At 37.4% G+C, this 15,918-nt stretch overlaps 2 protein-coding genes across 2 annotated transcripts; both read left to right on the top strand.

The window, feature by feature from the left end:
• The first annotated feature begins 759 nt into the window (after window positions 1-759).
• On the top strand, window positions 760-4,492 carry LOC132273992 (uncharacterized). The gene is made up of 3 exons (XM_059775126.1): window positions 760-1,583; window positions 2,952-3,305; window positions 3,404-4,492. The coding sequence occupies exons 1-3, from the start codon at window positions 1,125-1,127 to the stop codon at window positions 4,034-4,036; spliced, it is 1,446 nt and encodes a 481-aa protein (XP_059631109.1). The 5' UTR covers window positions 760-1,124; the 3' UTR covers window positions 4,037-4,492.
• Window positions 4,493-10,965: 6,473 nt separating this feature from the next.
• On the top strand, window positions 10,966-15,492 carry LOC132272636 (uncharacterized). Its single transcript, XM_059773739.1, has 3 exons — window positions 10,966-12,688; window positions 12,917-13,019; window positions 15,243-15,492. Exons 1-3 carry the CDS (start codon window positions 10,966-10,968, stop codon window positions 15,490-15,492), a joined length of 2,076 nt encoding a protein of 691 aa, XP_059629722.1.
• The last annotated feature ends 426 nt before the right edge of the window (window positions 15,493-15,918 follow it).

The following is a 15,918-nucleotide window of genomic DNA, read 5'->3' on the forward strand; positions in this document are numbered from 1 at the left end:
TTTTTATCATAAAATTTAACAATCTTGTCTATTGATTTTATGTTCAAAATTTCTCTAAAACTTGAGAATATTTTAAAAAACTTTGAAAATGCTATTTTTTTTTTCATACACTAAATTAATAAAAGTTTAATAGATATAATAGTCGAAGTCAATGCTGACGGAGAAGGCAATATTATTTTAAAACAAAAAGTAAGGTCCTTATTATTTAGATAATCTATGGGAGAAGTAAGTATAATTATTCCTTAAAACATAATTGATTTATTTGTAAAGAAAAAAATGACAATTTTTTTTTAAAAAATTTTTTATTATGAAATTCCCAAAAAAGAATTCTTAAAAGAAAGGTACTGTACAACTTGCTGATACAATAAAAGTAAGTTTGGATTGCGAACTTTATTAATGGATATTAGTAATATTATTTGTCTCTAAGATTATTTAAACTTTTGATTTTAAAAAATAAATAAATAGATCATGAACTTTTTTCTTACCACCGTTAAGCCATTAGGATAATACTTTTTGTATTAATTCAGAACATTTGCAAACTTAAAACAAAAAATTGCCCAAATTAAATATATAGATTATAGACACACGTAGAAACTTGAAATTGAATACTAAGGAAGTAACTTGAAATTGAATACTACGGAAGTACGGAGTAGTATATACGTAGTAATTGTGTGGATGAGTATTTATCTTTTACTGAAAAAGATAAAAAGAAAAAGAAAAAGAAAAAGCTTTTATCTTTTCCCTGCTCAGTCGTTTCAAATTCAACAGGTCAGGATAAGAACTGACCATTTTACAATCATATCGATCAGCAGACATGTTTGTCAGTTTGTCTGTTTATCACTAACCAGCCATTTATACATACACACACACACACATATATATATATATATGTTCACGAACTTCACATGTACACATATAGATATAGTTATATAGATATCTATACCTGAGTGAAACCATGAAAATGTTTTGCTGTTTCAAATCAGCAAGCCTCTCTGCTCTTCTTTAGTTGCCATTTTTTTTTTCCCTCAGTGCGTAGTTGTGTGACACTGCTTAAACCACTTCACTATCACAGTCTTACGTTATTTGATATATCTTGCTCTTGATTGACGAGTATTGTTGTAAATATGGAGAAAAAGGAGGGCTTTTTTTCAGCGATGAAGAAGGAGGTGGAGGAGGTGGTCCGAGGACTGTCACCGAGGAGGTCCAGGGGGAAGAGCCCGAACCAGCTGCGAAATGGGTCGCCAAAGTCGGGTTTGCTTCCGCGGATGAAGAGGGCAAACCACCACGTGTCACATCCCGAGCCGTTGGTTATGAGATCGGGCAGTTTGAGGCCCGTGGAGGAAGGCCCACATCCGGATGGATCGGACGGTGGTGATTCGAGGTTGGAGAGGTGGTCCCACTGGATGAAGGGCCAGCGTTACAGGACACCACCACGCTCTGTTTCGTCCTCCACCAGTAGTACTGCTGGTTACCAACGGTCCGATCTGAGGTTGCTGCTCGGCGTTCTTGGTGCGCCGCTGGCTCCGGTGCACGTTAGCAACAATGACCCTTTGCCTCACCTTGGCATCAAGGACATCTCCATTGTTAGTCTCTCTCTCTCTCTCTCTCTCTCTCTCTAAAAATGCTACATTCTCTTTATCAGTTCATTTATCTGTCTTTCTTTCTTCTTTTATCCCTCATTTACTTTATTAAGAAAATTAAAGTTGTGAAGGGAATTTTGTTTCGGCCCGGGTTGTAGATTATCTCTCAATCTAGTGTTTAAGGGTTTTGTGGTACCAAAGAACATTGAAAGCTGTTTTAGAGGGTGGGAGTTACATAGGGTTTGGAGGTAAAATTTGTAATCTCTTATTTTTCGTCCTAGATTTTCATAATGGAGGAAGGCTTTATGTCGAATCACATGTAAATATTTGTATCTCGTGTTTTGTGTGATAAATATGATTTCTTGGGTAATGTACTTATAGGACCTGATAAGAGTCACGAGCTCTCCTATTTAATCATTAGATTGGAATAATATTTTTAGGTCCCTAAACAATCAAATATCTTTCGATCTAGTTAAATAGGGAGAGTTTGTGACTCTTTTTATGATATCAATACTCTTATTTTTGTTATTTTTGTGTAGTGTTTCTTGATTGTGATGTTGGTTTTGGGGCATTTGTTGTAACAAAAATATATTATAATCCTGTGTAGTGGACTATGGGGTCTCTACTTTTGGTAGTTTGAGATCAATATACATTGAACAGTTTGTTCTGTGACAACTCTTTTTATTCGTTTTATTTTTACTAGTTCATATAATAGTCTATTAGCAGTCAAGCTATGTTTGGTTGCATATAATGGTGTCTTGTCCTCAAATTTCAAATTTTCAAGGTGTTATATGCTTCCGGATGCAAAGTTATCTTGAAAACTGTTTCCACACTGAACCAAAATGGTCCTAAAGTTCTTTTGTCTGTATAGTAATTAAATGGTCCAATCCAACAAGTAGTTGTTTCTTCTTCTTCTTTCCTTTTAGCTTTCATGTACATGAACAATTTTATAAAAATAAGAATCTTCATCTATGCATCTCTATTGTCTTGTATTTCTAACATTATATGCTAATTGTGGCTCTTAATGAATATATATATTATATATATTTATATATAGATATAGTATGTTAAGGTGTAGATGTGTGCAATTTATGCTCATTCACGAGTTGCTTCTTTTTCAATTTATGCATATGATAATATCTGCAGCAGTGAAAGGGAGGTCTATATATAGAAATTATTGAGTGTATTTTTCTGGGTGGACAATCATTCTCTTCATTGACAAATGAAGAAAATTAACTCACTGAAAAGAATCAAGAATTCAAAAAAATAAAAATAAAAGAAAAGAAAGGAGAGATGGTCTAACATGCTGATTTATATGGAGCCCTTTGTATTTTGGTTAACTGATAGTGAGTAAATGTTGCTTGGTTATAGTTGCAGGAGAAATTGTCTGCTCAGTACATATTGCAGCAGTATGCAGCAGCATCGGGAGGACAAAAGCTTCAAAACTCAATTCAGAATGCGTATGTGATGGGAAAAGTGAGGATGTCAGCTTCAGACCTCGAGACTGCTACGAAGGTCATAAAAAGAAAGAATTCTTCCAAAGCAGCAGAGTCGGGTGGCTTTGTGCTTTGGCAAATGAATCCAGACATGTGGTATGTGGAGCTTGCACTTGGTGTCAGCAAGGTTCGCGCAGGTTGCAATGGGGAGCTTGTCTGGAGGCACACACCCTGGCTTGGTGCACACGCTGCAAAAGGGCCTGTTAGACCCTTACGCCGTGTACTTCAGGTGAAGATGTCTGCTTTAAATTAGCATTTTTCTTTATCTATTTGGTTTGCTCATTGCTGGTTGATAATTTGATGATCTATCCTCTGTTATATTTATAGGGGCTTGACCCAAGGACTACTGCAAGCATGTTCATTAATGCAAGGTGCAGTGGGGAGAAGAAGATCAATGGAGAGGATTGCTTCATTCTCAAGCTCTGCGCTGATCCACAAACATTGAAATCCAGGAGTGAAGGACCGGCAGAGATTATAAGGCACGTTTTGTTTGGCTATTTCAGCCAGAAAACCGGACTCCTTGTGCACTTGGAAGATTCCCATTTGACCCGCATCCAAACCAATGGAAGTGATGCTGTGTACTGGGAGACCACTATTGGTTCATTCCTTGACGACTACAGGCCTGTTGAGGGAATAATGATTGCTCACTCTGGCCGATCAGTGGTAACTCTTTTCAGGTTTGGAGAAACAGCAATGAGTCACAGCAAGACCAGGATGGAGGAAGTGTGGACAATTGAAGAAGTGGCTTTCAATGTCCCAGGCCTGTCGGTAGACTGTTTCATTCCTCCTACCGAACTAAGGTTTGGTACTATTAGTGAAACCTGTGAGTTCACTCAGGGAGAGAGGGTAAAGACTGCAGTGGCAGTTGCTGCTGCAGCCGCTTATCAAGCCAAAATTGCAGCACGGCGGAAATCACATGATGGTAATGCCAACAATATGGTTTATAAGAGGAATATTTAAGAGAAGGAAAGTGTTTTGTGGAAAATATTCGTCCTATAGGCTAGCCTGTTGGTATGAATTAGGGATAAATTGTCAAGGTAGACACTCAATTGATAAGGAATTTTGAAGTTGGGTTCACGTTTCTTCAAATCTCTGTAAATAGACCAAATGGTTCACAAGGTGTCTGAGGGGCCTGGGTCGATCTCTGTACTCAATGCAGAGTTCCATTATGGAGTTGAGGCATGTTTCCACTTTCAAATAGGATATGGAGCTAATGGAGGTTTGTTTTTCCAATTCACCTTCCCGTATGTGGATGTTGTGTCACACAGTCTCACTGATATCTGAGATTCACTTTCGTAAAATCTGTAAAGGCTTTCATCTGTGATGCCTGAGAATCTTATCTTCTATGATTTTATAAAAAATGGGAAAGCATACAAGAAGCGTTAATGAATGAGCTTTATATTTTGAATCTGTTTATGCAATTTGTTTTGTGCCATGGAAATGAATTTGAACGTCTGAAGCAAGGAACTGTTAGTAGAAGTTGCCCAATCCCATGTATTTATCCCTTCCTCTCTGCAGTTGTTGGGTGCAATACAAATTTGTGGGTGACGAGAAACTTTTACGAGGGTGGGTGAGAAGTTTACCCTTCCTCCAAACCAGTTGTATTAGAGGCTACATTATTGGTTCTGAGCAGGTTTCTGTACTTACAATGACAATGACTGCTGTTGATAAAAATGCAAGCAGCACAGTATTGTTCAGGACACATGATGAATCTTAGAAATAAGCTTTCGTTTTCTCTCTTGTTTTGTGTAAGATGACCAATGAGTGATGCTTAGGGGCATAGTGTCCCATGAAGATTAATTTCTATCTTCACTAACCACTTTGCTAATGTTTTCAGCTTCATCCTCACATTTCACTCTAGATTTCTGAAGAATGTGCTTTTGTTGTCGCTTGTCTGTTTACTTCTCTGTGGTAATTATTGTCCTAGCTTTTTATCAGATGAAACTCCCCTCTTTAGAAATTCCCTATGTTTTTGTGGTGTATGAGTTGATTTTCTCAAGCTATATATGAATGTTAATTTTTGCATCTCCTACAATTATTCTGTTAACTTGTTTGTCTAGCTAAAGCCTATATTCCTAGTTTTGTTGTCTTTAACCATTAATCAATTAAATGGGATCCATCAGGCAGTGGTTTTGGTCCTTATTCAAAACAAAAGGGGAGGATTAGTTGTAACATTAGCTAGGTTTTGCAGGAAAGCAAGGTAAGTGGTGTATACACAAGTGGGCTTCCTTTGTATTTTCAGCACCTTCACAGTTGATTTAGAGGATACGAGTGACCTTGAATCAGTAATGACCTGAGTGCCATTTTTGTTAAGCATTCGGAAGTACAGCATGTGTAAATTCGAGTACTAATACTTAAAGATTTTGTTTGAATTGATGCTGTAACATGCGTTTTGAGTTGATTATGAAAATAGCAACCTGAAGGATTGAACAGCTTACTTGTTTCCGACCTGTACAATTGGATCTATGATTATCTAGGATAATTTGGTTAGCTTAACGTTCTTATTGCAAGAATTATTCATTGATCTACCGTATTGATACCAAGCCTTCTTGTGTCTTCTTGGGTAACATGCTATGTTCGAAGCTTGTTGGCCCAAGGCTCAAGGCTCGGTGGATGATGGAGAAAAAGATCATGAAAATGGGTCATCAAAATTGTTGCAAATTACACAAGGAAGTGAGATAATCCATATTTTAAGAAATATGAGGGAAAGCTCAGTACGTGAAAGTAAATTGGTACTTATGTTATGGATGTTGTATGTAGCTCTGCAACTTTAATAAACAATTTAATTTTGATTTAAGGGGCTAGATGCAAATTGATACATATATTGACTTGGAGCATATTTTTTTCTCTTCTGATAAGTAGATATATTAGCTTAGAGCTCGCATCTGTTAGATTATCGTTATGGCAGTAAAGTTTATACTATGTTAATGGTATTTTTTTTTTTTTTTTTTCCAACATTAAACTAGTTGCTTTTCAGTGAGTTGTGTATTTTCAATAAAATCATATATTAAACTGGTTGCATCAACTATTTAATTGTTAGCGCAAACTTTTTTTGGTGAATATCTAAAGGTAACATTTTTATTTTTTGGACTAAGGTTTATAGGATTTTATTCTTTGTGTTATAGGTAGTATATTTTTTTGTTTAATTATGCAAAGTTATATAGCTATTCAGTTGCCTTTGTTACAAATGCTTGTTAATCTGATTGGGATTGCCTGAAGTTATGAAATTTTAAACAGATCTGTTTGTCTTAAATATATATGAGAATAGGATTTTAGTTCCTCTTATGACATGCTTGGTATTCAATTATGAGCCCTCAAGGGAGTAGATGTACTCTCATCACTTGATGGTAAGTGAAAGCTTATTTTTAAGTATTTCCAACTGATCTTGGCAAATTCTCGAGAGGTTAAATTAAACTGTGACTGTTAGCGCAAGGAAAGCTATGCAGCCTTCAGTTAAGTCATGCCAAGCTGTTTTGAAGTATTCCTAGTTGATCTATGCTCCCATTGTGTTGATCGGATTAGAATTTTCAACAGAACGAAGTCTGCTTCATACCAAATGTTTCAGTCCATATTCAAGTCGTGGCGATATAGTCTGTGTTTTAAAGACAAGTTGCATATTGTTTGTTTGATAGAACAGCTAGGGATGTAGTATGATTGTTGAGCTTTGATTAACATGTGTTAATCTTTCCTAGTCTTAACAATACCGTTTAGAAAAACTAGATGATGCAATGCTTATTTTTGTGGCCAATAGCGATCAACAAAGAATCAATAATACATGGCAGCTTGTAGTTGGTTTATTTGTTATATCTGGACTTGGGTGATCTAGCTCAATTAGAAGGAGATTGTAAAAAAGTTTCCCCTGTTATCATGGATGGATTTAGCCTAAATTTGTATGTGTTTTGAGTGCTTTTGTATGGTATAATTATATGTTTTCTGCAAAGTAGGGAACTTTAACTTCATAACTGAACATGCTGCAATTTTCAAAATGCACAACTAGCTTTTAAAATTTTGATTTAAAAAAAATAAAACTCGCTTTAAAATTATCTAGCATAGAATTAGCTGCTGTTTGCTTTTCAGTAACTTCACCACATTGGCTTCTTTTGGGGATGCAGTGCAGAGTTATATCCAGAGTAAATGCCTCCACACCATACCAAAATATTCTAGTATTTCATTTCACACAAGAAATAAATTTCACATGATCTCCGTATGGCCTTTATTGATTCTTAACTGGTCATACGTTCACTCACTTAAAATTTCCAGACGGTTTTCTATGCCTAATGCACAGTTATATATGTTGGTGGTCTGGTCCTTTGGCATCTTGAAGTTTTGGGGGAAATCAGGTATGTTAAACTACTACTACAAGTTATTCACTATGGTTTTCTATTGCTCCTTACTGGGAACACTCCCAGGCTTGGCTTGATTTTCAGTTCTGTGCTTTTACTTCACACCAAAACCTATTCCTGTTTATTTTGCTCATGAATGTGAATTAATTTTACAGTTTTTACTTCACCACATGTCTTAATGTTTTCTTTCCCTGACCCCATCCTAGAGCCTAATCCTGTTTATTTGCTCATGAATGTGAGTTACCTTTTTTTGTCTTATTCGATGCTGAGGAATAGTCAAAGCTTCTTTACTAGGTGGGACATTATTTGATTAGAAAAATAAGCAGAAGAAGAAAGAAAACATTTAAACTTTCAAATTGGAACACTGCAGAAACTAAACTTTCAGTTTCACCTTGTTTATGGGGATAAGATTTAGTCGTATGCTTTACTTCAGAACATGTACTGTATTAATTTTCTTTCCCTGAAACCATCCTAGAGCCTAATCCTGTTTATTTGCTATGTGAGTTACCTTTTATTTATTTATTTATTTTTTTGTCTTATTCGATATTGAGGGATAGTCGAAGCTTCTTTACTAGATGGGACATTGTTGATTCATTAGAAAAATAAGCAGAAGAAAAAGGCATTCAAAATTTCAAATTGGAACTGAAGAAATTAACCTTTTAGTTTCACTTTGTTTACAGTGATTAGATTTAGTTGCATGCTTTTACTAATCCTGTTTATTTGTTTATGAATGTGAGTTACAATATATATATATTTTTTTGTCCTACTAGATTCTGAGGAACAGTTGAAGCTTCTTTAATAGGTGGGACATTGTTGATTCATGAGAAAAATCAGCAGAAGAAAGAAAGCATTCAAACTTTCAAATTGAAACACTGCAGAAACTAAAAACCTTTCAGTTTCACCTTGTTTACTGTGATTAGATTTAGTTGCGTGCTTTTACTTCAGAACATGTGTTAATTTTCTTTCCCTGACACCATCCTAGAGCCTAATCTTGTTTATATGCACACGAATGTGAGTTACATTTTTTTTTTTTTTGTCTTACTCGATACTGAGGAACAGTTGAAGCTTCTTTAATAGATGGGACATTGCTAATTCATTAGAAAAATAAGCAGATGAAAGAAAGCATTCAAACTTTCAAATGGAACAGTGCAGAAACTAACCTTTCAGTTTCATCTAGTTTACTGTGACTAGATTTCGTATCAAGTCTCCCTAATCATGAGCTTAGGAATTATCGTAGTAATTTTCCACGCGACTGCACAGCAAGCAATAAACAAAACTAAGTTATGCATCGCGACAAAACCAGATGTCGGTATGGCAAGTACACCATTCCTAAATCATCATGATCAAAACACCATGAAAGGTACCAAGGTCTTGGGCAAGTGCCAATTATTTATGCAGTTTACTATTACTTAATGAAGATTAATGTCTGTAAATCTGCTTTTAATGCTTTCTGTCTGTATATAGTATGATTATATAGTAGCCGCATATTATTGAGACCTTCCCCAATTGTACTTGACACTGTTCTTAATCTATTTATTGCTTCTATTCTCTGCTTTGTTGAGCTGTGGAGTAAATATTTATTTGAAGATACAAATTCAGAATCAGGAAGGGACCACAATCTCACTTGACACTCTTCTTAATCTATTTATTGCCTCTATTCTCTGCTTTGTTGAGCTGTGGACTTAATATTTATTTGAAGATATAAGTTCATAATCAGTAAGGGACCACAATGTCACTTGTGATTTTGAATTTGACAATATCCCAATTTCAAGCTGTGGTCCCTCGCCCCTTTTTTGCAGCCCATTTGTATTTTTATTGCAGTTTAACAATCTCAAAAGTATTATCAGAGGCAATTGGAAACTATGGGCTTCAGGGTTTTAAACTACTCTGTCTGATCTTCATCATTGGTCACCCTCATTTGAAGTTAAGATTTGAAGTATCAATATCTAAAGCTCAAGATTACTGTGGGATTCTGTGAGAATTGAATCCAGGAGGTCCGAGTTTATGGACCGCCCTAGGAGACTACTTATCCACTTGGCCATCCCTGTGGGTCACGTCTATTCTTACGTTGATTATATATTAAGGAATATGTCGAGAAGGAGGGGTGTTTTTTTATTTTTATTTTTATTTTTTTTAACTTTGAGTAGCCTTTAGTGCAATTGACAAGAGATTGTCAAATAAGAAAGCTCTTTCACAGACAAGAAAGTTTGTTAGATCTGCATGTTGCCTTGGGATGGTTGTGAATATTTTGACATATCTGTCTTTTTGGTTTATATTCTTACCTAGGGAGGAAGAAAAACACTTAAGGAGATTTAAAGACCTATTAACCTACTTCTGCTATTCTTTGTCACAATAAAAAAAGAAAAAGGTTGTACCAGAAAGGGAAAAAGTGGAGTGAAAATTGCGATAAGGATTGAAAATTGTCCCAGGGAAAGGCGGTGTTAACTGGGAGTCACTTGTTTTGCTGAGGTGGAAAGCATTCTCATGACAAGATTATAAGACAAATTAGCAAAAGAAATGATTTTTTATTATATAAATTCAAATATAGAGAAATTTCATGTTTAGAAATGACGTGCTGTATAGTCATATGATTCACCTTTGATCCATTTTTGCCACTGGCTGTTGCAGGACTAACAACTAGTGCTCTGGTAGAAAAAGAGGGTTAGCATAGGGCATGAGACTTTTGTGATATGAAAAGGATTAGATGTGCGCAGTCTATCTTAGTATGCAGTGATGCTGTTTCCGTGATTCAAATCCGTGACTTCCACATCACAATGAGCTTTAATTTTGTAACTTCTTGGCCAAAGATTCTTAAATTACTGTAAGACGGATGAATGGGGTGAAAGCATAGCAAGGCATCATGAAGCTTGGATACAAAACATGGATGTGACATGACACGTAGATTTCGAAAATTTTGGCCGAATAATATAAATGGCTATTTACTAACCTAGCACATTAGCATAAATGCCTACATTACCTTTTATACAAATGTTCATGAGTGCTTTTTCTTTTACTTTAGTGTTGGTTCAATAATTTCAACCTAACAACAGAAAACTCTTACAATTGGATAACATCCATTCCACAATGTCTGCTAGTGACAATTAGGTCAAGATAGTAGTAAGATCACTACTAATAAAAAGATTAATACACTTGTCTAATTGTTTGTTGTAGGGACAGAAAGTACTATAATCCACCCTTCTCTTGAAAAGAAAGTCCCATACATATACATATGCATATACATATACATATATATCCATGAAAAGAAGTTTTCAACATTTTGAATGTCTATAATTTTTCAAATGCGCTGTGAGGTGTCACAAGACTCACTGCACAAATTTGACCTATTCCAGTAATGCTCTAATCTTTCCATATTTTATATGTTCTACATATAAAACTCCAAACCCTAATAACCCAATGTCAAATCTTAGTCTGAATCTTTTTCACTCAACCATGGATTCTCAAAAGGAGAAAATGAAAATACCCACCACAATCACTAACATGGGCACAGACCAGACTTGCACCAACCCCTCTTGTTTCTTCTGCATCATGAAGGAACCAGACTCATCAGTTAGGAGAGTAGGAATCAAAAACTACCTCAAAAAAATGCCTCTCATGGACAGCCAAGAACATGTTTTGGTGCTGAGTGGTCTATGGCACATAGCCATGACTCAACCTGATGATCCAGAGTTCCCCTTTCTCGGCGTCTTCGGGTGCATGGCCAGGTTGATCCACAGGGGCATCAATGATACAGATTGGCTTCTTAGAGATCAGAACATATACATTCCCTACTATGCAGCTCATGTCATTGGTTCCTACACCATGAACAAGGCTGAGTTCGCGGAGAAAGCTGTGGACTCTGGTGTGATTCCACCCCTATTGGAGCTTTTGAGGGGGAAGATGAGTTGGGTTGAGCAAAGGGTTGCAGTTCGAGCCCTCGGACACCTTGCCAGCTACGAGAGAACCTTTGAAGCCATGGCGTTGCGCGAAGAAGAGCTTGTCAAGTTGTCCATGCACTTGGCTTCTACCTGTCCTGAAGTGGTGTATGCAAAGTTCGTAGGAGTTAAGGATAAGAGTAAGAGACTGAAATATCATAGTGACTTGCTTACTAGAGGAGTAGGAGGGTTAGAGATGGAGAATAGGAAGGCTGAAGAATGGGCTAGCCAAATGCAGTGCTGGTCCCTCTATCTTCTCAACTGTTTTGCCATTAAAGAAAGGTCTATTGGTCTCATGTGTGAGGAACATTTCTTGAAGGACTTGTGCAAAATGTGGGGTGGATTGGTAAATCACACGTCACCTTCTGGGGTTGGACTCATTAGGATATTCTGTTACAGCAAACTTGGAAGAAAAAACATCGCAGCATCAAAAGAGGTCATAGAATATCTATGTAATCTTTCAAGATCATCGGATGATTGGCAATATATGGGCATAGATTGTCTTCTGTTACTTCTCAAGGACACGAATACGAGGTACGGAATTATTGAAATTGCCACTTTGCATCTCATTGATCTGATTGAAGTTAAAAGCATTGGAGGAAGAACCAACATAGGTGATACAATCACAAGAACACTCCTTAGTGACTATAAACGGCGAAAATCGAAAATCAAGAACCATAGTACTGTTCAAAGAGCACTAGAAGAGATATGGGGTTTAAAGGTGGAGAGAAGAAAGAAAGAGAAAGTGATGTCTGAAGTTAAAGTTGAGGAGAAAAGGGTTTTGGTGAGTCTCATAAAACAACGAGGAAACAATAGCTTTTGGTTGGGAAAGGTTGAAGAAGCTCAATTAAAGTATTCAGAAGCTTTAGGATTGTGTCCACTAAGGTTAATAAAAGAGAGAATTGTTCTTTACAGCAATAGAGCTCAGTGCCATTTGCTGCTTGGAGATCCAGATGCTGCCATTAGTGACGCAACGCGAGCTCTTTGCCTCTCAACTCCACCAAACAGTCACAGTAAAAGCCTTTGGAGAAGATCACAGGCCTATGACATGAAAGGGTTGGCCAAAGAGAGCTTGATGGACTGCATAATGTTCATTAATGCCTGCATGAAATCAGAGGCTACAACAAAAAAGCATGTCAAGGTCCCATACTACGCAGCGCGAATGATCAGCAAGCAGATGGATGCTACATGGCTGTTTGCTGCTGCAAGATCAAAGTCACCAAACAATCATGTGGACGAAGTACAACAATCGGACGGTGATGATGAGCTTAGCAAGGAGAAAGGCCTAAATGATGAAATGATGAGAATGACGGTAGAGAACAAAGGTTTCACTTCAGGTAATTAAGTTCCATATATATTTTCTCATCACATATAGTTCCATATATAATTATACATATGCAATCATATCTTTTTGAAATGGGTAATTGATGTATATATTGGCAATCATTTTGAATTTGAATTGGGTTTTTACTTTCTTTTGCTAGCATGCATGGTGTGCTCGTAATTTCAAATTTGTGTATATTATTTGTATATGTGAATTGCTTTAGCTTGTCAACTTTTTTCAGGTTTGTCCACCAGAATAGAAGAACCTTTGGTTGGAAAGAGAGAAAGTAGTAGAAGAAAGCTGGAAAGAGCTAGACGTAGAAAAGTTGCCTTGGCTCAATCAATGTAGTTCAGTTGGCTTAACAAATAGAGTGTTGCACCATTGCATGTTATCAATATATAGATGTCTATGTGATGGGATAATTTTGACCATTGATGATTTTTTTTTTTTAGGTAAGGAAAATAGCATTTTAGTTTTTGGTTACATATGGATGTGGAGAGGTTTCAATGCATCTCATATATGTCATATCATGATAGTTGTAACAAGAGTCATTTTTTCCACGTCGGATCTGGATGGAAAAATAATTGGGTATAAATGGATGGGTAAGCAATACTACCCAATAGCTTGAACTTTTGGGTAAATGGACAAGCGCTCACCCGTTATAGTTGGTATCAGAGCCAGATTGAACCTTTGATCCGGTGTCACGCTAAGCACCCTGTCTGGAAGGCATCTGGGTGAGCCAGCCCGGATAAGCAAGGTGGCCTGAACCGCAACGAGGGCATCACGAGTTTAGGTGGGGGAGAATGTAACAAGAGTTATTTGTTCCACATTAGATCCGGATGGGAAAGTAATTGGGTATAAATAGGTGGGTATGCAGTACTATCCAATAATTTGAGCTTTTGGATAAATGAGCAAATGTCCACCCGTTACAATAGTCCAGTACATAATCAATTATTAAATTCTACTTTGAATGAAGAAGATATGTAATTTTTTCCTTAACCATTATGCACGGGAAAGAGAAAGGGTGGACAGGACCACAAATCCATATTGAATATATAAACTACATAAAAACAAAAAAGTAAGTCATTAAACAAGGAAACTTTACTTCCATTGCATGACTTTCTCTGGTTGCCATTTCCTATGTTAAATTTAGAATGCTTTAAATTTTAGTGTGATTTTGTACTTGCTTTTTACATTTATGTCTCGTTCACAAGAAAAAAAAAAAACGAAAAAAGAAAATTTGGAACAGATTTTTCCATTCCAGTTGTTCATTCAATCTTTTGATGTGTGTAGTAAGAGAGAAAGGGAACATGGCTCCTCTCCAATATTTTTTCCCCCAAGCATTTCCTATGTGAACGATTTAAAATGTGCAAATAATGAAATTATAGGTTTTTAACTGTTGGATGGGACTCGAATTCCCTTTTGTGTTGGGATTCGGTCTATTAGCCTCGTGCACTAAAATGTTTCTGATTTGGTGCATTGGCATGGAGCTTAACACATGATGCCGAATTGGACTCATGAGCTTAGTGTCACGCCCCGCCTATGGAGGTTACGCCACGCAGGCGCTGAGTAGGACGTTGCATGGCGACTTAATGGCATTGGAGTTTCTAGAGTCTTCCGGAGTAGTCTAAAGTTGTGTGGAAGATTCTAGATATGTGTAGTATATTGTAGAAGTGTGTAGAATGTTCTAGAGTTCTCCAGAATTGTGTGGAGTAGTATGAATAATTTTAGAATGTTGTAGATATATATGGAAGTGTAAAGAAGGTGGGAGAAGATTCTAGAGAATCGATCTCCACCATAGGTTAGAATGTATCCTAGCCGTCCATTAGGGATGGAGATGCCTATAAATAGGAGTGGGACTTCATTTTGTAGACATCACGTCCTGGAGTGTGTCTTGAGAGCCTTGTAAAGAGTTTGAGAGCTAGCCTTGTACAAAACATTCTTTGAAGTGATAGAAGTGTTCTTTCCTTACCAACTTAAGTGCCTTAGTATGTGTGAGTGTGCAAGCCAAGTGAGGAGAGGGCAAGGGCCACTACAACACTAGTAAGTGCACGAAGGGAGTGTGTTGGCGAATGTGTGCACGGGTAGGGGTGAGCAAATAATCCGTCAATCCGTTAATCCGATCCGAACCAATCCGATTCGTGTGGTTCGGTTCGGTTTTAAGATTTCATGGTTTAGTGATGGTTTGAAAATTTTACAATCCGGTATTCGCGGTTCGGTTAACGGATTGGCCTCTGAAAAAATCGATCCGAACAGTTAACCGATCCGAACCGATCCGTTACCTATTTGAACTGTTAACCAATCCGAACCGAACTGTTGCCTTAATATATATATATGTGTGCAATATTCAATATACATCCTTATTACTTACAGTTATTTTTTTTTTTAATTAATTATTCTTTTAACTTTTAAGTTAACCCTAACAGTACCCAAACTCATTACTCCATCTCATTTCATTACATAGCCTTAGCCACGCCTCCCTCTTCTCTTCAGTCTTCTCCCTCTTCTCTCTCACAGTCTCAGCCCTTCTTCTCTTCAGTCTTCTCTCTTCTCCCTCTTCTTTTCAGTCTTCTCTCTTACAGCCTCAGCCGTGCCTCTCAATCCAGCACCTCTTCCCTTCAGTCTTCTCTCTTACAGCCTCAGTCGCACCTCTCAATCCAGCACCTCTTCTCTTCAGTCTTCTCTCTTACAGCCTCAGCCGCACCTCTCAATCTATCGATCACCAGATTCGAAGCAACGCGACCTTTGCCAATCGAAGCAATGCCTCCTTCAGCCCTTCTTCTCTTCGGTCTTCTCTCTTCTCCCTCTTCTCTTTAGTCTTCTCTCTTATAGCCCAATCTGTGAAAACCAATTTGAACCGATCCGTTACTTCACGGTTCGGTTTGGTTTGGTTTGAAGGCCCCCACGGATCGGTTCGGTTTCAATTTTCACCAATCCGTGAGGACCGGTTCGGCTTAATCTTTACCCCCAAACAGAACCGATCCGAACCGTGATCAGGCCTATGCATGGGAGTTAGGCTTGTGAGAGTAGAAGCAACATCTTGGTGCCGCACGGGAGTAGCTAGAGTGGTGTTGAAACTCTAAGCCTGTGACAGTTGGTATCAGAATAGGTTCATCAAGGGAGCTTTGTTGGAGTAGACATGGCTAGCGAAGAAGACCACCATGTCCATGTCTTGGAGTAGAGCTTAGAGAAGAAGCTTGCCACACACTTAGTCTACATGGAGACCAAGTTTAATAGGCTTGA

Source organism: Cornus florida, unplaced genomic scaffold, assembly GCF_030987335.1.
Source record: "Cornus florida cultivar Cherokee Brave unplaced genomic scaffold, ASM3098733v1 CherokeeBrave_3.0.0_Hap2_Chr09, whole genome shotgun sequence".
Lineage (NCBI taxonomy): Eukaryota > Viridiplantae > Streptophyta > Magnoliopsida > Cornales > Cornaceae > Cornus > Cornus florida.

Excerpts from the sequence above, each read along its gene's own strand:
- LOC132273992 (XM_059775126.1), top strand. The coding sequence starts at position 1,125 with ATGGAGAAAAAGGAGGGCTTTTTTTCAGCGATGAAGAAGGAGGTGGAG. Across the intron at positions 1,584-2,951 it reads GCATCAAGGACATCTCCATT|TTGCAGGAGAAATTGTCTGC; the intron begins GTTAGTCTCTCT and ends GCTTGGTTATAG. Across the intron at positions 3,306-3,403 it reads CCTTACGCCGTGTACTTCAG|GGGCTTGACCCAAGGACTAC; the intron begins GTGAAGATGTCT and ends TTATATTTATAG.
- LOC132272636 (XM_059773739.1), top strand. The coding sequence starts at position 10,966 with ATGAAGGAACCAGACTCATCAGTTAGGAGAGTAGGAATCAAAAACTAC. Across the intron at positions 12,689-12,916 it reads GAACAAAGGTTTCACTTCAG|GTTTGTCCACCAGAATAGAA; the intron begins GTAATTAAGTTC and ends AACTTTTTTCAG. Across the intron at positions 13,020-15,242 it reads GTTGCCTTGGCTCAATCAAT|TCTTCTCTCTTACAGCCTCA; the intron begins GTAGTTCAGTTG and ends TCTTCTTTTCAG.